Source organism: Ochotona curzoniae, unplaced genomic scaffold, assembly GCF_017591425.1.
Source record: "Ochotona curzoniae isolate NIBS_2020 unplaced genomic scaffold, NIBS_Ocur_1.0 patch72, whole genome shotgun sequence".
NCBI lineage: Eukaryota > Metazoa > Chordata > Mammalia > Lagomorpha > Ochotonidae > Ochotona > Ochotona curzoniae.
This window is the reverse complement of record NW_024467053.1, coordinates 256030-275480: the sequence shown is the minus strand read 5'-3', so window position 1 is coordinate 275480 and position 19451 is coordinate 256030. Positions and strand designations below refer to the sequence as shown.

At 48.1% G+C, this 19451-nt stretch overlaps 1 protein-coding gene across 7 annotated transcripts in view; it reads right to left on the bottom strand.

The window, feature by feature from the left end:
- Positions 1-19451, bottom strand: part of LOC121168175 (ninein-like) — a 96164-nt gene that overhangs the window by 36461 nt on the left and 40252 nt on the right. For all 7 annotated transcript variants that reach the window (XM_040998044.1, XM_040998042.1, XM_040998046.1 and 4 more), the window contains exons 5-13: positions 10715-10754; positions 9388-9578; positions 7956-8102; positions 7471-7638; positions 6854-6990; positions 6401-6541; positions 6008-6182; positions 2896-3006; positions 2460-2549 (exon numbers count right to left, since the gene is read on the bottom strand). In XM_040998044.1, coding sequence (XP_040853978.1) covers positions 2460-2549; positions 2896-3006; positions 6008-6182; positions 6401-6541; positions 6854-6990; positions 7471-7638; positions 7956-8102; positions 9388-9578; positions 10715-10754 — 1200 coding nt within the window. The remainder of the gene's footprint in view (positions 1-2459; positions 2550-2895; positions 3007-6007; positions 6183-6400; positions 6542-6853; positions 6991-7470; positions 7639-7955; positions 8103-9387; positions 9579-10714; positions 10755-19451) is intronic.

Genomic DNA, 19451 nt, shown 5'->3' with positions numbered 1-19451 from the left:
TGGAAGATAACTCTGTCTCTGCCTTTTAAATAAATACAAAATAAAGAGAAACTGGATTAATGGGGCAGATCATGGGAGAGATTCTGGCAAAGTGAAGTAGTGTTGTCCTTCTGGGATGACGAAAATGTTTTAAAATTAGGTATGGGTAACACGGGTACATGATTCTGCAAACATAATAAGACACTGAGTTGTACAATTTCTTAAAAAAAAAAAAAAGACTATTTATTGAAAAGCCAGATTACAGAGAGAAGGAGAGACAGACAGAAAGATCTTCCATCTGCTGGTTCACTCCCCAGGTGACCACAATGGCCAGAGCTGAGCTAATCCAAAGTCAGGAGCCAGGAGCTTCTTTTGCGTTTACCACACCAGTGCAGGGTCCCAAGGTTTTGGACCATCCTTGACTGCTTTCCCAGGCCACAAGCAGGGAGCTGGATGGGAAGTGAAACAGCTGGGACATGAACCAGCACCCATATGGAATCCCAGTGCATGCAAAGCAAGGACACTAGCCGCTAGGCTACCACGCCAGGCCCTGAGTTGTACATTTGAAATAGGTAAGATACATGGCATAAAAAGCTATTTAAAAAAAAGAAAGAAATGTTGGGGCTGGCACTATGGTGCAGTTAGTTAAGCTGCAGTCTACAGCACTGGCATCCCATATGGGTGCTGCTTCAAGTCCCAGCTGCTCTACTCCTGATGCGGCTCCTTGCTAATGCACTGGGAGAGCAAAGGGGGCCCAAGTTCTTAAGCCCCTGCACCCCTACAGGAGACCCAACTAAAGCTCGTGGCTTTAGCCCAGCTCAACTCGGGCTGTTGTGGCCATTTGGGGAATGACCTTGTAGGACCAAGATTTCTAACTCTAGAAGAGTTAGAAACTCTAGAAGAGTTTCTTTTTAGAGAAAAAAGAAGAGGGCAGGCAGGAATTTCTGAGGAAGAGCTGAAAGGTCTTATGAATGAGTTAAGCCAGAACCAAGGTAACCTAAGGAAAAAAAGAGAATGTGAAAACCGTGGTCTCATCCACAGTCCTTTAGCCCTTGACCCTTCACACCCTAATCAAATGTGTAAAAATTATAAAAAATAAAATTTATATAATTAAAAAACAAGTAACCTAAGGCAAGAAAAAGTTTGATCACTATTCTCAAATGTGCAGGTCTCTTTCCTGGGATGGCAGAGACCGGAAGTGACTTCAGAAAGAGGCCATTGTCTTCCTCACCTTGGCACAGTCACTGTGCCTTCTAAAGCAGTCAGACTTCAGTCATGCAGACCAGATTAAAGGAAAAAAGGGCCTTGGGGGCCTAGCACAATAGCATAATGGTTAAGGCCCTCACCTTGAACACACCCAGGATCCCATATGGGTGCCGGTTCCAATAACGGCAGCCCCGTTTCCCATCCAGCTCCCTGCCTATGGCCTGGAAACGCATTGGAGGACAGCCCAGAGCCTTGGGACTCTGCACTCACATGGGAGACATGGAGGAAGTTCCTGGCTCCTGGCTTTGGATTGGTGCAGCACCAGCCGTTGTGCTCACTTGGGGAGTGAATCATCAGACAGAAGATCTTCCTCTCTGTCTCTCCTCCTCTTTGTATATCTGACTTTGCAATAAAAATAAATAAATCTTAAAAAAAAAAAAAAAAGGTCTTGGACTTAGGGTGGGGGAAACCTGAATTACTAAGCTGAGGGTTGTCTTTTTTTTTAAAAATTATCAAAGATTGCTGCTGTTTGTAAGAATGTTTATGTGGGTTCCTGGCAGAAATTGGAGATAAGAGCAGTTTCTGCTTCATTTGCATTTTGCTAATAAAAAAACGCCACATGTGATCACCAGATCTGGTCCTGGATGCTCCTCTTCCGATCTAACTCCTGCTCATCTGCTGGTGGAAGCAGTGGAACGTGGCCTAAGGCTTTGCACCCTGCCAACCACGTGGGACATTTGGTTTGAATTTCCGGCTTCTGGTTCTGATCTGGTCCAGCTGTGGCTCTTGTGGCCTTTTGGGGGAGTGAACTAAAAGCTGGAAGATCTGCCAGTCTCTCCTTTCTCCCTCTATAACTCTGCTTTTCAAATAAGTAAATAAATCTTTTAAAATGCAGAAAAATGAAATCCCGTGGGACTAGGTCTGCAGCGATGAGTCAGGAAAGGCTGATTTTGGTACAGGCGCATCACTGTGAGCAGAGTCCTCTACGGGGAACAAAACCACGCTTCCCTCTAAGCAGGGGCCGTTTTTAACCTAAACGTGACAGACTAGCATGCCGTTTGCATGATGCTCTAATATCAAGAGCTAACATTTACATCAGTGCTTATTCTATCGCTAGTTGAACTCTAAACACACAGCAGAGGCAGTCACTCTACTTCCCCTCCAGCTGCACTGTGGGATTTCTCATTTCAAACTTGAGGCTCAGACACGCGCACGGTGGCCCGTGAGGCGGGGATCAGAACACTCTGCCCGTCCTTACTGCCCCCAGCACTCACCCTGCACTGCTGCTCGTATTCGTTTCTCATTTGCGTCAGCCTCTCTTCTTGCAGGAAGAACTCAGCACTGTTGGGGTCAAGGTCACCAAACTAGCAGAAGGAAAAGTCAAAGCTGTCATTCTTCTCGAGTGTCCTTGCACGACCTAACACTCCTAAAGCCCCAGTTCCTGGCATTCCACCAGTCTCTAGAGTATGAATGGAATGTGGCATGCTGGAGAGAACATTCTAGAAGGATGAGTCCAAACAAGGCAGGGATCATTTGGTGCCTGGCCACAGCGTCCCTCATAACCAACATATCAAATGATATCCCTTCAGAAGTTATAGTCCCCTTTAGCCACCCAAAAACTTTCCCGGTAAGAGTGTTTTGGGCACTGCTTTCTGCTCTGAAACTACACCTTGAGCTGCCTGTTGGGAAATCAGATTTCAACAGCTTTACCTTTTCTGCTAACACATTTTCCAAATTTCGCTGAAGTTTGTTGGTCAGATTCTCATACTCGGCCAACTTCTCTGCATTCTCCTGCAGCTCATTTTCCAGACGGCTGTTTTCCTGAGGAGGTTGGGGAATGGAATGCAGCACCGATTTAGAAAGAAGCCAACTGTGGTCTCATTTCATACGAAGCACAAATCAGTGTCCCTGATTAAATTCAGTTCCAGTAGACGAGTGGACACCACAGCAAATACTAGAAATTCTGCTACCTATCTCACAACCCAAAATTTCTTTTGTTTTGTTGATTCAATAGAACTAGGTTATCCAATGTGACAGTTGGGAGGCAGGCTTTGGGCCTACTGGTGGAGACGTTGGCTAAGCCACTTTTGTTTTCCATCAGAGAGCGTGGGTTCAATGCTCAGCTCTGCCTGACTCCAGCTTCCGGTTAATATGGACCCGGGGAGGCAGTGAGCAATGACTTAGGTGGAAGGTCCCAACACCCCCAAGCGAGAAGTGGATTGAGCTCCTGGTCCCAAGCCATTGCAGTAATTTGGAGATTTAACCTATGGATGAGAACTGTCTCCTCTTGTTGGCTTTCAAAAATATAAACAAATAAAACAAATCAAACAAACAAAAAACCCCACAACACTCTAGGGTAGCCACTGGCAGCCATGTGTGGATATTGAACACTTGTGGTATGTCTAGTGCAGGAATCTTCAAAAGATTCTTGAAAAGTGAATTTTATGAGAAACTATGCATGGATTTTTTGGCACCAAAATGATCATCTAACTCAATTCTTAAACTTTTTGAAATGCCCTCATATAAACTGAGGTGTACTGTGAGTGTAAAATACTGGATTTTTTTTAATAGTACAAGAACATAAAACAGCTCAGTAATATCTTGATTACAAGTCGAAATGATATCGTGGAAACACTAGATTAAATAAGTTGAAAATAATCTCACCTGTTCCTTTTTACCTTTTATCACAGGTATTTACAATCTGAAATTACAGATGTGGCTTGTATTATATTTCCTTAGGTAATATTACAATAGATTAATAATATAAAAGTATTAAACATATTATGAAATGAATAAAAAAACTGGTTACAAACTACTTTGTGCCACTACCAGCTGAAATAAAAATGCTATAAAAAGTAGAATGGCTCTAAAATCTGTCTTAATTTACTGATTTGCTAGGGTGCTTTACATTTAATTTAGACATTTTAGTTATGGATGCAAAAGCTATACTTGTAAGCCGTTTATAACGGTGCATGTTTAAATTCTTATAATAAAATACCAAGTGAAACTCATACAAGGCTATTTCTTCTGTCACTGAAATGGGTCTGAGGCGGCTGGAACAAGGCCTCGTAGTTAAGAAACTGAGAAGGATGTAGTTAAGAGGCAGGGTGACTGGATTGGATGCCTGCCTCTGTTCCCAATGCCACTTCCCACCCTGAGAGGCAGCTGACAATGGCTTGGGAAGCTGGGTCTTGGCCACCCATATGGAAGACCTGGATTGAGTTCCTGGCTCCAGCCCTGGCTACCACAGACATCCGGGGCATGATCCAGCAGATGAGTGGTCTTTGTCTCTGTTTCTGCCCCTCAGAAACAAAAATTGCACGTGTACACACAATACACAAAATCTTTAGAAAGATGTCCACCTGTGCCGGTTGAAAAAAGAAAATCCACTACATGCCACCTGACATATTTCCTCCTTCAGTGTTAAGCAGGCTGACTGGCAGAACATCGTCTGTCAGAGACTCTTTTGGCAAAAACACATACAGTCAGAATAGTCTTAAAATATATTCTAGTTCACACCCTCACATAGCAATATGGAATCAAAAAAGAATGTACTTGAAGCATTTTTCAAGTGCCAACCTCTCCTAAAATGCCAATTCTATAACTAATTGTTGAAAATACAGTAAGATGGAATTTCTGTGTAGCAGGCCTTATGCTGGCACTTGGACCAATCACAGACTTACTGAGCAGAGGCAGGTGTGGGACACCTACCTATGATGTGACAAGCAATGTGCCATCCCCTGGGGAAGGGTAACTGAGATGATATCCAGAGGGCAAGGCCCCCTCAAGATGGAGCTGCTGGCAGGAGCTGAGCCAGATACGCACAGGGGCAGTTGGATCCCCATCTGTCGCCTTAAATGCTACTGTGTGTTTTTACAGATGTGACTGTCACTGATCCTTGGTACGGTCACTCTGGTGGCCGTGGAGAAACAGGAGAGACGGACATAGGGCATCTAGAATGCACATGCATCAGCCGGGATGTCAGGGAGGACTGGGTACCTACGCAGATGTGGGGAAACGCCGAGGAAGAGGCACAACAGCCCAAAACGCCCAAGCAGCACTCCTGGCCATCAGGACGACTCAGGTGCATGTGTGACCACTGTAAGTGAACTTCAGCTCCTGGGGATGGGGGATCATGTTGTTTAGAGGGAATGTGTTGGAGCTGAGGCTGTTGGCTGGTAAGGGGATGACGATTAGCTCCATTTTTGACCTGTCAAGTTCCAAGAAGCTTCTCTTAGAGCAGCCCAGGCTGCTTGTCCTTGTCCTTAGAGTTTTGCACACACGAAGCACATGCTAGATGATGTGAACCCTACATCAGTGCACAGGGTGGGAACTAGCGTCACCATGACCCCAATTCATACGTTAGCTAATGGGTCTGAGCAATTTGGTCAGGGTCTGTGCAACACATGGTGGCGCCCAAACCACAACCCAGAGCCGAGAATCCTGCCCCATCTTTTCTGGTGAGAGTCCACCCTGAGGCTGAAGAGGAACGGAAGGATGCAGGGGAGAAGAGGTGTACTTGCAGGCAGAGGGTGTGGCAGGAAGTGAGGTCTCTGCCATGAAAAAAGTGGCAATTGGAGACCTCACAGCGAGGGTGAGGGTGTCAACCAGTGCCATATAGCCCTGAGGACCCCATGCAACCGCAGCAGGCGACAAGGGCAGGATTCATGGCTCTGCAACACTGCCAGCCCACCCGAAGCCTGGATCCAGAGGCCAGCAGAGGCCCTCTTTACCCAGCAGGGCAAGCAGCAGCTGGGCCTGAACCTTGCCCTGGGTGTCATCCCAGCAGGGGCACAGACCACGGAGGTCACGAGATGATTACCTTTAAACAGAGTGCGAGGCGGTCCCGGACAAAGCTCTCTTCTGTCTTCGCCTTCTCAATCTCCTGCTCAAGTTCTATGCGCTGCTTGCCCACCTGCTGTAGGATCTGCTCCCTCTCTCTCCGCAGTTCATTCTTTAAAGCGGTTATGCGCTCCTTGTACTCTTCATCCAGTTTCCTGCGGTAAAGAAAAGTTGGCAAGACGCCATGAGACCCCTCAGGGGTTGAGAGGCTGCCAAATAAAAGAAACCCAGTCAAGGAGACAGCACTTGTGCCAATCCTAGGTGTGGCCAAGCAGGCTGAGCGCCCCCTGCCGTTCTGGCCCTGCAGCTGCAGGCACCTCTGCAATGAGCAGGTGTGACGAGGGGAGGACTTGCTCTTTGGGTTGTGTCCCACCTGAGGTTATACTCATTCCTCCTCTCGATGGCCGCATGGTGATCGTCCACCTCTGAGGCCATCAGGGACTTGAGTTTCTCAGCCTTGTCCAGGTCTGACCGCAGCTTTTCTTTCTCTCTCATCACTTGATCCACTCGTTCTCTAGAATCAGCAATAAACAGTGTCAACGGGCAACCCATTTCTAAGTAACAAGCTGACTTTTCAAGACTCTCCCTGGCTTGCCTCAGGGTAAAACTTAAAACCAAGTCAACCCTAAATGTTCTCCAAATAATAGGTCCTTCCCCACCTGCGAGCCACCATAAGCTCCACCTTGCTTTCCTACAGTGGCAGGAAGGTCCATGGGCACATGAGAGAAGATGAGGCACGTTTGCATCCAGAATGGCAAGAGAGCAGAAGGGAGTCTACTGCAGGCATTTGATGGACTTGATGGCCAGGCCAACATGCTCAACTCACAGCAAATGCCGGATCTCGGCCTTGAAGCTGGCCAGGGCTGCCTGGTGGATGCCATTCTTGGTGACCAGAAGCTCGTTCTCGAGAGCCAGCGTCAGTTCTGTCAGGTTGACGTTGCCGTCCAGGCTGAAATCCAAGGCCTAAAAAACACAAGGCAAGTTCAAGAACAGGTGCCAAGTCCTGTCTTTCACAAGTTGAAAATGTGACAGTTACACCAACCCGAAGAACACAATGCAGTTTAGGGGCAGGGTGTTGACGCGGCCCCCCAAGACTGCACAAAGTTCTCCCCCAAAAAAGTGTAATATGGGGAGTTACTGGCATTTTTTTTTTAAATAGCACCTAGCACTGACACTCAACACAATGGTATAATTGTAGTCTGTTTTAAAGTAGATAAAAGGACATTTGCCATGTCACTAACTGTGGACTTAAAAACAGGGAAGGTAATTAGCAACAGGTGACTCACTCAAGAAGGTAGGAAAAGTGACTCAACTCTTCATTCTGAGAGCTTACGACTGGAAGCATCATTAAAAGCAAATCCAGTCACAGAGCTCCAAGACAAGTGGGAGATTTCCCTCCCTTGCCCAGTGTGTCATTGTCCCCTCCTACAGAAGTGGCCAGACCTTCAGGATCTCCTGGCTGTTCTCGATGCCCTCCTCCTGCCAGGTGTCCAGGATGCGTTCCACAGAGGCCTGGCCCATCCCATCATCCCAGCACGAAAAGACCCGGAAGCCAATGGTGCCGGCCATCACGGACGGGGCTGTGGTGCGGCGTCCACTCTCATCAAAGGACTGCAAAGAAGACAGGACCCTGAGTGAGCTGAGCTGGACTCTTGGAATGTCAACAAGACCAAACATGGCAGCTGTGACCACAAAGGGCACTACCAACCCACACCGCCAGAAAGATCACATGGCTACCCCCCTTTGATCTCTGGTCCCAAACCAGTCAAGGCTGTGAAGCTTATCAGAAATGACTATTTTGGTAGCGAGATCTTTGACATACATGTGACTTGGTTGAATCTTGTGTGTGTCTGACATTAAGTGATGAATTTGGCGGAACTGATTCCAGTGGGGTCCATCTTTGACAGCCACTTTGTGTACATTTTTACCTGCATGGAGAGGTGCCTCTTCAGTTGTCTGTATGGAGTGGATGCAGATGGTGTGAGAGACTTCCCATGCTTGAACAACCCACAGAAGAAGTCTTCCACACTCATCGTACCATCAGGATCAAGGTTATGGAACACTTCCTCCAGGGTCTGGAAAAGAGTGACCACGCATTATAAAGACTTCACCCAAGGGCCAAAGTATACTTTGGCCAACGAGTCAACCACGTGACTTATTTTCCTGGGTTTTGAAAATTTTGCTATAAAGACTATGCAGTTCCTTGTAAATGGCCACAGTTTGTTCCAGGAATTACTTTTGGATAAAAATCCAGGTTTGGGCAATAGTTCTTGGCAAAAACAATCCAAGGAGCTGCACACTGCACTGGTTTACCTTTTAGGAAGCTGAGTTGAGTTTTAGGACTCAACCACTACTGCTAAAAACCCGACACCACAGAACTATTCTACAGGTCGTCCAGGGGTACCCTGTGGTCACCCAGATAAGTGAGTCTGCAAGGCCCCCTCCTCAGAAGCTTCTGATGGTAAATCTCTTTCTTGTTCAGGAAAATAATGCCACTTCCCCCGGGCAAGCAGCCAGTTCCATTATAATCAAAGATTCCCAACGCTACAACTGTAGTCCAAGCCTCCCACTTTCCCTAATCCTTCGTTTCAGCTCTTTCAAAGATGCCCTTGGAATAATACACCTTCTTGTGTCACAGAGGTTGTTGAGCCCATCCTGCAGGATATGTCCTTTTTTCAGAAGGATACAGCTCAGAGTTGTACATCCATTTAAGAGTCTTTTGGATGCTCTTTCCAGATTCTTCTTTGTATGTTCAGATCATCCCTCTGACCTTTTCCTATTTCCCCATGATCAGAAGATGGCCATGGCGCCTGGCTGTTCTCCCTAACCCAAGATACTACAAAGCAGACCAGCTCATTCCAGGCTGTGTCTTCCCTATAAATCCTCAAGTCAGCCAGAGGACCCAGGGATGACCTTAAGGTCTCCTTCGTAAGAATCAAAGCTTATCAGCTTGGTCTTCAAGAAAACCCACCAATAAATCCACTCAACTCCCAAATTATTTCTTGTTCTAGGACTTCCCACTTTTCCCTCTGTGAGTGATACCTGTCCCCAGATATAGGTGACATCGTGACTGCAGGGAGCTGGCATCTGATGGCCACCCGGAGAAACACACTCAGCACAGTGTTAAACATGTGCCAAGAGCTCAAGATGTGCCAACCACTGTGGTCCTCCCCCGCCAACCCAATGTCAGCTCCTCAAAGGCAAATCTGCAGTAATGACTTCCTAGCAAAAAAGATGCCTCAGGAAGCCATGGCAGGGCAGATCCAAGCATGTTGCCAGCTAAACCTGTCTTGTTGGCTCAGCCTGTATCGTGGGTTCAGCCTCTATTGCCCCAGAATAGCAGCATACTACAGGGCTTACCTCTGCATCGACATGCTGCAAGCCATACTGCTCGCAGATGGAGACCAGCTTCTTGCGGTTCAGGTGACCATCACGGGTGATCCCCAAGTCCTCACAAACCTCTTGCAGTTTCTCTTCTATCCAGTCCTGGGGCGGGCAAGACCCGCTCTGTGAGGCATTCAGATCATCAGGGTTCCAAAACCTTAGCTGGCCTGAAAGAAGAGCCAATGCTGTGTAGTCACCAAAGAGATCAGAGAGAGGATGCCTGTTCCAATGACAAATGTGCCTTTGGAAAGAGACTAACCGAAACACAGGCAGGAAAGGTTGACTCCATTTTCCTAAGGTCCCTAAGAACGGCTAAAATAGAGCCTCCAGTTATTAGGCTGCAGGTTTCTGTGTCCTGGCAGTCACATCTGCATGAGAACCCCATTTCCTGGGGCCACCCTGCACCCAGTTCTAGCCTGATTTAACTCCAGCTGAAGCGATGACCAGCCTAGACTGTTCCAGATTGTAACAGAAGTATGTGGAGCATCATTCCAAAGTCCTATCTCAACCACTGCTCCCTGTCTCCACTTTCTAGTTCGAATACAAAAGCACCTTTAAAACAATTTTATATTGGAAAACTTGCCTGCCTCCAAAGCTGTATCTGACCTTAGATAATCCAACAGACCAGCATGAAAGGTTACAAACCACAAGGTCTTGATGACCCATACATTAATGGCAAGTTCCATTTGAAGACTTAAGCATCAACTAACATGTTTAAGAAGATTCCTTAGGTATCCTTCTTACAAGTTCCCACTGGTATGGCATGCACTTACGTATCAAGGATTCTCTGAGGACATTAATTAAGCATGAGAGAATTACTGGCATAATGCACTACCTGGAAGCAGCCCGTAGGCATGAGAGGACTGCTCGGTGCTTTCCAACTATTTACGGACAGAAAGGCTGTCTTTACTGCTGCTGTGCTGCCGTCACATCTCAGCCCAGCGAGACCATCAGCCAAGCCACAGTGCCCTCTGGTGGCCATCAGGGCAACGTATTCCAACGCTGCATAAATAGACCTGCGGGTCACTTGGCAAAGAGTTTTCAGTTATCTATTCAGGCCTGCTGGCAAATTAACTTGAAAGTCTGTATCAGAGGGTCATTAGCCAACAAATGAAATCCTATAGCTTAGGTGTCATCTCGCATATGTCAAGACGCAAGGACCATACTGCCAGCAACTGAGGGGGTGAGTTTTGTTGCTGCCTCCAGCAAAGGAGACCCAGAAAGGTGGAGTGTGGGGAGTGCCCTGTGAATGGCAGTAGAACCCCTTTCCCTCTGTGGGTCCCCATACTTGATAGGCTCTTACCTTCAGCTTCATACTCCTCACCTCCTTGCGGCTTCCAGCGCTGGGGAAGGCAAGAGAAGATTCGTGAGTTACAGAACTCAAGAGACAAACCAGGCCTACCTTGATCACTTTACAGCTCATCACCTAGGGGAGTGGCCTGCTTCTGGGATCTTCCAGTGTTCTCCTTGGAGTGGGGTCTTTTTTTTTAAGATTTCATTTTTATTATGTTTTTATTGGAAAGGTGGATATACAGAGAGGAGAGAGAGAGAGGAAGATCTTCCGTCCGATGATTCACTCCCCAAGTGAGTGCAACGGTCGATGCTATGCCAATCCGAAGCCAGGAGCCTCTTTCGGGTCTCCCACGCAGGTGCAGGGTCCCAAAGCTTTGGGCCATCCTCGACTGCTTTCCCAGGCCACAGACAGGGAGCTGGAAGGGAAGCGGGGCTGCCGGGATAGAACCGGCGCCCATATGGGATCCCGGGTGTGCAAGGCGAGGACCTTAACCACTTGTGCCACCGCGCCGGGCCTGGAGTGGGGTCTTTTTGATTAAGCAGCCAAAGGGCACCCCGGCCATCTGCAGGGTTGCACCAACTCCGCACTGTTCTACCTCTCCCGCCCCTCCATCTGCGAGGTCACGTCATAGCAACACTGACCAAAGCCCATGAACCTGCAGTGGTTTGGGATGCTGTGAGTATCTCAAGCAGACACTTCAGACTTGGTCAAGCACGGTGGTCTCTCTGGAAGAAGCAATGAGGCCCCGACTAGACTGGTGGGCATGTGGCAGAGAGGGGCAACCCAGAACACGGAGGTGAGGAAACTTCACTTACATAAAACAAGCATTACCAGTAAATAGGCAATACAGGGACAGTAGTGACGTTTGTCTGAATTAGATCATTTCGCTTCCTTCTGCTACATCCCTCACTGGGTCTTCTCCCAGCTCACGGAGGGTGATACAACTCTCCACAGCTCAGGGTACAAGTCAGAAGCAAAAGGCAGCGCCTGATCTGTGGGGCCGCAGGGACAGGCCTGCCTCCAGCAGCGGCAACAAGCACGTGGGCAGCTCCTCTGGCTGTCCCACCAGTCAGCTTTACCTGGAGCGCCCATTTGTGCCCGGAGGTTCTGTAACCATCCAAAGAAATCCACTGGGAAAAGGCAGATCCTAAAATCAGGACTGCTGTTCTTGTCCCAATTATGCTATGCCAAGAATGAAGGTGTCACTGGTGACATCCCAGCCTAAGGATCCCTGGGATGGCTGAACTGGGCAAGACAGCTGCAGCTCCGTGCATTCAAATCAACTCCACCACGAAGTAGCCCCTGCTCGCTCCTGGCTTCAGAGCTCAGATTCCTCCAGGCCTGGGTCTGCCTCCATCTATTTCACAGGCTAAGCTTGGGAAGATGCTGAAAACCACTATTAGGAGGACACTTCAAAAAGTCCTGGCAAAAGTGGAATCAAAAGGTAAGTCTGGGGTAGACATTTGGCCCAGTAGTTATAATATCAACGGAGCTGCCAACATCTGGTATTAGAACGTCAAGCTGAAGCCCCAGCTCTGCGTTGGACTCCAGCTTCTTGCTAATAAGCACCAGGAGAGGAATCAGGGGGTGGCTCAAGTACTCGGGTCAAGGATCCCCGGTTAGTGTCATGGATGTTTCACTTCCAATCCAGCTCCCTGGGAAAACAGCAGGGGGTGGGCTCAAGGTTTTGGGCCCCAGCCCCAACATGGGAGAACTAAAAAAAGCTCTTGGCTTCCAGTTTTGAATTACCCAAGCTCTAACCAATGCAGCCATTTGGGTAGTGAACCAGGGGATGGAAGATGTGTCTATCTCTCCTCTCTCTCCCTAGGATTCTGAGTTTCAAGTGAAAATAATAAATCTTAAAAAAAAAAAAAGGCGGGGTAGAGGTCATTGTGCTATCTGTATTCCCCATATTCTTTATCCAACAGAACAAAATGACTTAACTGAAAACACATTAGAATTAAAGCCATTTGATCCACCTACAGCTAACGAAACAGGACATGGTAGTCTACCTAATAATGTTGGTCAAGGCCATCCCAGGGTCTGCCATGATGGCTTAATGGCTAAATCCTCACCTTGCAAGTGCTGGGATCCCATGTGGGTGCCAGTTCATGTCCTAGCTGCTCCACTTCCCATCCAGCTTCCTGCTTATAGCCTGGGAAAGCAGTGGAAGATGATCCCAAGTCTTGAGCCCTTGCATCCAAATGGGAGACCAGGAGGAAGCTGCTTGCTCCTGGTTTCAGACTGGCTTGGTTCTGGCCATTGCAGCCATTTGGAGAGTGAACCAGCGGATGAAGGATTTTTCTGTCTCTCCTCTCTGTAGGTCTGATCTAGCTTTCCAATAAGAATTAAAAAAAAAAAATCTTTAAAAAAAGAAAGGAAGTAACAAGCAGATCACAAGCAGGCCATGGTTTCTGAGAAGAGCACCTAGCAGGTGCAGGCATCTACGTTCCCACCAGGTCCAGAGCAGACAGACAGCCCAGCTGGGCCTCACAGGAGTGACAGCACAGCTCACACGTCTCCAGAAATCCCTGAGGCTCCAGCTGCATGCAGCTACATGGAATTTATTACATACATGTGGTCATTAATGTGATTTGTTTTCATCATTTATTCATTAATTTAATTTATTTGAAGAAGAGAGATGAAGAGAGGGAGGTATCTTCTATCCCCTGGTTCAGTCCCCAAATGGCTTCAACATCTAGAACTGTGTCGAGCCAAGCCAGGAGCCTGGAACCCTGGAACTCCGTCTAGGTGTCCCATGTGGCTGGCAGGGATCCAAGCACTTGGGTCATCTCCTGCAACTTTCCCAGGTGTGCCAACAAGGAGCTAGATCGGGAAATGCAGTATCACAGGCAGCAACGTCACCTGATGTGTCCCAACACCAACTGCTCTCATTTTGAAAGTCAGCAATGAGTTTGAGAGCCAGGGCAATACCTCCTGGGTGCCCACTTGCTCCAGCACTCACCCCTAACGAGAGACCCAGAGCTGACCTGCAGCCAGCCTCAGAGGCCACACTCCCGAAGGTGGATTCAGACTTGGGCAAGTTTCTTGGCTTCTTTGGCCTCAGTTTCTACACCTATCAAACGGGCATGCAGTAGCACAAATTTCACAGTGTAGTGGCCACATGCTGAGGCACATAATAAGCACCACACTGTGTGATTACTTTTATTGGACAAGTATTTATATAACACATATTCAACTTACACAATTTCTTCATCATTTTGCTTTTTGAAACTGAAAGCTTAAATCTGGGTAGGCATGAAGGGCCATCTATTGTTCATATAGGTTTGTAAGAAAAATGTTCAGACATTAAACGCCTGTAGCACAGACATTAGAATGCCTATGATTTATGTGAAGTTCAGCACAAGTAAATACAGGGGACCAACTTAAGGAAGCACAGACCAAACCAAGGACTCATGGTGCACCTGCTAAGTTAGCAAGTGGATTTAACTCTTACGCCACTGAGATTGTGGCTGAAAATAGGTCTGTTTCTATGCTTCTGTGCAAATAGATGGCTTTTTTAAAAAATGACTTTATGAACCAAAAACAAACAAACAAAATTGCTACATCCAATAATTTCACTTGATAATTGAAGGGAAGAAAATCAAAGAAGGTTGGGGGGAGACATATGCATAAATAGGTACGCTGCAGCACAATAAAATACTACAAACAACCCAAATATTTAACAATGGGGCATCAAACCTTAGGATACATCCTAACGTAGTCATTCAAAACGTAACCAAAAAAAACCTTGGAGAAACACAGGAAAACAGCTCATGAGACGTTAAATTAAAGACCATCATGAAAATGCAATTTGCACTAGGGTCTATTATTGCTGGCAAAAACATTTATATAATGAGACAAAGACTGGAAGGAAACAGAGATCATAAAAACAGACATTCTGGCTGAGGCGCTATGGGAACCCATTTTCTTTTTATTTCCTCTACAGTTATAACAAGCGTTTCTGTGTGACTGAGACAGGCATTTCTATTTCTAAGGCCGTGGCCACCTCTTCCGCCCACCCCTTCTCCAGTGCTTAGCACGTTAATATCCAGGACTTGGGGAGGTGGAGGTTGGTAACGGGGAGAAACCAAGAGGTTCTTTCTTTGGGGAGAACCATTTTTGCAGTGTTCCAGGGGAAGGCTAAGTGGGCAAGCTCAGGTGCTGCTTGGGCAGGTGAGTGCAGTTGGTACCCATGTCCGCTCAACATTGACTGGAGTTGACTAGAGACCCCGAGACCAGGCCTGTGGATGCAAACAGTCCCATGCAACAAAGTCAGGCTCAGACCAGTCTTATACGCCCCAGGCAGTGCCTCATATACCCCAGTGGGGGTGGCCTGGGCATGATCTAAATCTTACAGGGACAACGCTTGCCTGGTCATTCTTCAGGAGACACAGGACCTGCCAGGACACAAGGCTATGCTGATGGCCACATTCTCATTTCCAAAGCCTTCCTTCCTCAGGAGATGGCACTCATCATGCAGACTTGACCAAGGCTGCCTTGGCCCTCTCACCTCCACTAGTGGTCTGTGCTTTGAATCAAAGGGAGGGAAACCTCCCCTTGGCAGCTCAATGTTTGTTAGGAAATTCCAATTTCAGGGATGGGGGTGGGAAGTGTAGTTCATTCACAGTTCATTTATTTTCCCTCTGCCTGTCTGGAGCCAGTGGTTCCAATTTAAAAATCTGGGGAAGGGGGAGGGGAGGTAGGTTAGGAGGACTGCAGATGACATCATCCGGCTGCTGGAGCACCACCAAAGAGAAGAGGTGTCACTCAGAACAGGGCCCTGCACCCTGCAAGCTGGCAGGTGCTCTCCACTCTGAACTGTCAAGAGCACCAGAAGGAACAGAACCACCAAAACCATAGCATGCTCGAGAGAAGCACAGGCACGACAGGACAAGATCGCCCTTGAAATCATACACAGCCTCTCACTGGAGAAAAAGCAGGTATGAATGCATTCCGTCACTTCCGTGGGCTTCAGCCACTCTCTGACTCTGACCAGCTTCCTCTTGACCAAGGGCTCCATGCCTGGCCTTCACAGATATAGGTGAGAAAAGCAGATGCTAAACAAGGTTTTAATCAGCTGACTCAAAAAATCATCTTATATAAATGCTAAAACCCTGTGGCCATGGTGAGTAGGAGGCTTTGTGTAGAGAAACTCTGGATCCGGGCTGGACAAATCCAGGACTGGGTCAGCAAGTAACTGCCACTTGCATGTAAACCCCGACACCAATAGAAGCCCATCTGGCCATCAGAAATTCCCTGAAGAGCACAACAGCACCAACCAATCAAAAAGGAAGGTCACGGGAACCACCGCCCAATCAGGAACCTGGACATACGCTGAACACGCACCTCTCAGCCCCAATGTCAAAGTAGAAGAACCCTCACTTCTGATTCCTCTGGGTGCTGGCGAATGAAGCCATACCTCCCAGCTCCTTGCTCTGCAACAAACACCTACTTTTCTCCACCCCCTGAATGGGCTAAGTAGGCCCAGGTTTGGGGGTTCTACAGCACTAACTAGTTAGAGGTGTGGTCATTTGGTCTCTGGAGACACAAGATGACAGGTGGATAAGGGATTGGCAGAGAGGCTGCCCAGGGGGTGTCCTGGCTCTGCCACCTTTTGTGAGCCTTTGGCACTGTCCCCTGCATGGTGGGGACCTACCCCTACCTACCGGATGGTGGTGGAAATGTCAGTGATTGCCATTACCTTGGAACAATGATGAGGTCAGAGGTTTATACTCCTAGATGCCAATTTTAGCTCCTCCACTTACTGGCTGTGTGAGCTCAAGAGAATTACTTAACCTTTCTGTGCTTCTGTTTCCTCCTGGGTCAGAGAACACGGACACCTACTGTTAGGACATACTTCCTGGCTGGAAAGCTCTCAGGACAGTGCCTGATATAACTCAAGCACCAGGGGCTTGTTAAAACCAAAGGGAAATGCGCTCTGCCTACCAGATGGGTCTGCGGAACAAGAACCAGAGCAAGAGCAACAAACAGCAGGGGTTGGGGGATAGGATAGAACCAGGTCAGCTATAAGACCAAGCCCGCGGGAGACTTGAAAACGAACAACTCTGACATCACAACCTCCACACATGTCTGCACACCATGCCAGAAACTCATAATGCTTATTCATCAGCCATACCCAAAAGCTGGGAGGCCCCCTTAGCCGCAGCTCTCAGCTCAGGAATTGTGACAAAGCATCGGACTGTGAGTCCAGCTGGAAGCAGGGCTTGCCCTGAGACTATACCTCCTGCACACAGTGGCCCCGCAGCTGGCAAAGGTTGCCCTGGGTCTCCTTATTACCACGACCAGGGCACTGCCCTATAGCCCCATGGACAGCAGCAGTGGCAGAGGGGGGTCAGAGGTTGCCTGGTCAAAGCAGTTGTAGCAGAAGGCAGTTGCCACCACACCTTCAGACAGACAAAGGGGCCCTGTCAGTATCATGCTGGCCATTGTGGCAGGCTCCAGGGTCGTGCTACAGCTGGACAGGAGTGTCCCGAACACATGGGCTATGTAGGCGACACACGGTCCAAGAATGTTTTCTTTGCCAACACCTGCTCAGCAGTGCTACAGAGCAGATGGTCCCAGGCTCTTGGTGCCCCCAGCTTCTAGCACAGGGGGCCAGGGCCAGGAACTGCAGCCTGCAGGGGCCCATGCGGCTCATGGGCCACAATAGTCCAGCTCCCATCCACACCAGCCATCTGCTGCAGTGAGGACCTTTGTGCCCACATAGTGTATGGCTAATTAAAGTGATTACAGGGGAACATGTGGGGCCGCTGTCTCCCAGCACCGGCTGCCGCTCCAGCTCCAGGGCTAACCTCAGCAACCTCACAGCCTGAAGCAGATTTTTTAAAAAAAATCTTTTTGAAGGGAAGAGCTTCATATCATGCAGCTCTCAACAAACTTGGACTTCAGCATGTACTGCAAGTGGACAGCACACTTAGCTACACACAGCAAGTGCTGGAGGGACCAGAGGAGCTGTGTACAGAGGATGGTTATGGATCCTAACTTCAGGGTTTGGAATAACACAGCATTTCAGGCCAAGTGCACTCAAAGCCCTTCACATTTATGAAGCTGGGGTTCTGGGCTGGGCCCTGGGGACGAAGCGTGCTGAGAGGGCTGGAGCTGGTCTCTGCAAGGACAGTTTCCTACACTGCAGCTTACAAGGCAGACGTGTGAGACCAGGATGACAGCTCAGCTCCCAGCCTCTTGCTGCTGATCCCATGGACCAGCTGATCCAGCCACAGCAGGGCTGCCAGAGTTAGAATGCAAATCAGTACCTGTATCTTTAAAAGCAATTCAATGCCATAAGTGTCTGCTGGGAGCACCAGGAATTACTGCATGGTTTTAAAATGCCCAGGCATCTTGAGGAGCCTGACTCCACTGCCAACCAGCTTCCCTACAGCTAGAGTGAAACCAAATTGAGTTTCTATATTGGAGCCTTAAATCTCATCTCATCCACAGGTTGCAGTAGTGTTGGCTTCCGGGACTTTATGGTTTTTTTAAAAAAGAAGAAACAAATCCCTCTTACTCAGCAGAGTTGCTTCAGGGATCATGAATATTCAATTTCTATATGAAATACAGTCAGAAAATGTGACTGCCATCGCGAAGATCACCTTGGTCACTCTTGGTCTGTTTTAGTTTCTATTTAGAAAATGAACAGAGATTGGGTATCTGGAAGGAGATGAGGGCAGGGCCTGGACTCCAAGACACCTCCCTCTGGGTTGAGGTCAGGAAGCCTCATAGGCCAGGGAACAGCTGTGCTGGGACAGAGCCATGGAACCAGCTCTGAAGGGGCTCCCTGCCATCACTTTCCTGGCACTGTCATCACTCCCCAGCTGAGTGAGCGTTTCAGCACTGGGAAGAGCCAGGTGGATCTGACCAGACTTAAGACATCTGAAGGCAAAGATGGTAATGCCGCTGATCTAGCCTGATAACCTGGTATCATCTGCCTGGCATAAAGGGCCTTGGGAAGGAGACTGCCTTATCCAAGACTGGAGTAGGAACAGGCGAGCAGGAACATCCCAGCCGCAAAGGGTGCAGCAGAATGTGCTGGGGAAGGCAGTGGAGGGTGGGCCTAGTGCTGGGCCCCTGTACCCACATGGGAGACCAGAAGCAGCTCCTGGCTTTGGAGCAGCTCAGCTCCAGCCATTATGGCCATTTGGGGAATGACCCAGGGGATGGAAGATCTCCCTCTCTGTCTCTTTTTCACTCTTTCAAACATGCAAATAAATATGTATTTTTTTAAAGGTCTCAGCAGGACTTCTCTCGGTTATCAAGAACTTTGCTCTGAATTCAATATTGACTCTATATAATAGACAGGAATTATTCATCAACTTTAACTGCCAAGTGATGCATATATGATAACGAACAGAAGGGGAAGAAAAGTGTGTTTCACACTTCCTGAAGAAGTTTGAGTGTTGTAGGTTACTAAAATCAGTTCTTTGTTTTTAGGATTTTTAAGTGCTTAAGCAACTACTTCCCCCAGCCCCAATACAGTCCCAGCACAAAGCTGAATTTGCCAGTCTATCCTTGGGCGAAGGCAGCAATCATCCTTAACTTTTCCCTCAGGTGTTCGCTCAAGTTGCAAGGTGCATGCCAATGGTTTTGGCTTACAAGACCGTAGTCTACGGTTGAAGAAATCCTTGTTCAACCCCCCATGCTTTTTGATCAAGATCTCACAAGACCCGATTTATTCCCTATGGAGGAGGCCAGCTAACAAGGCGGTCCCTGTTCCCAACCGGGGCAG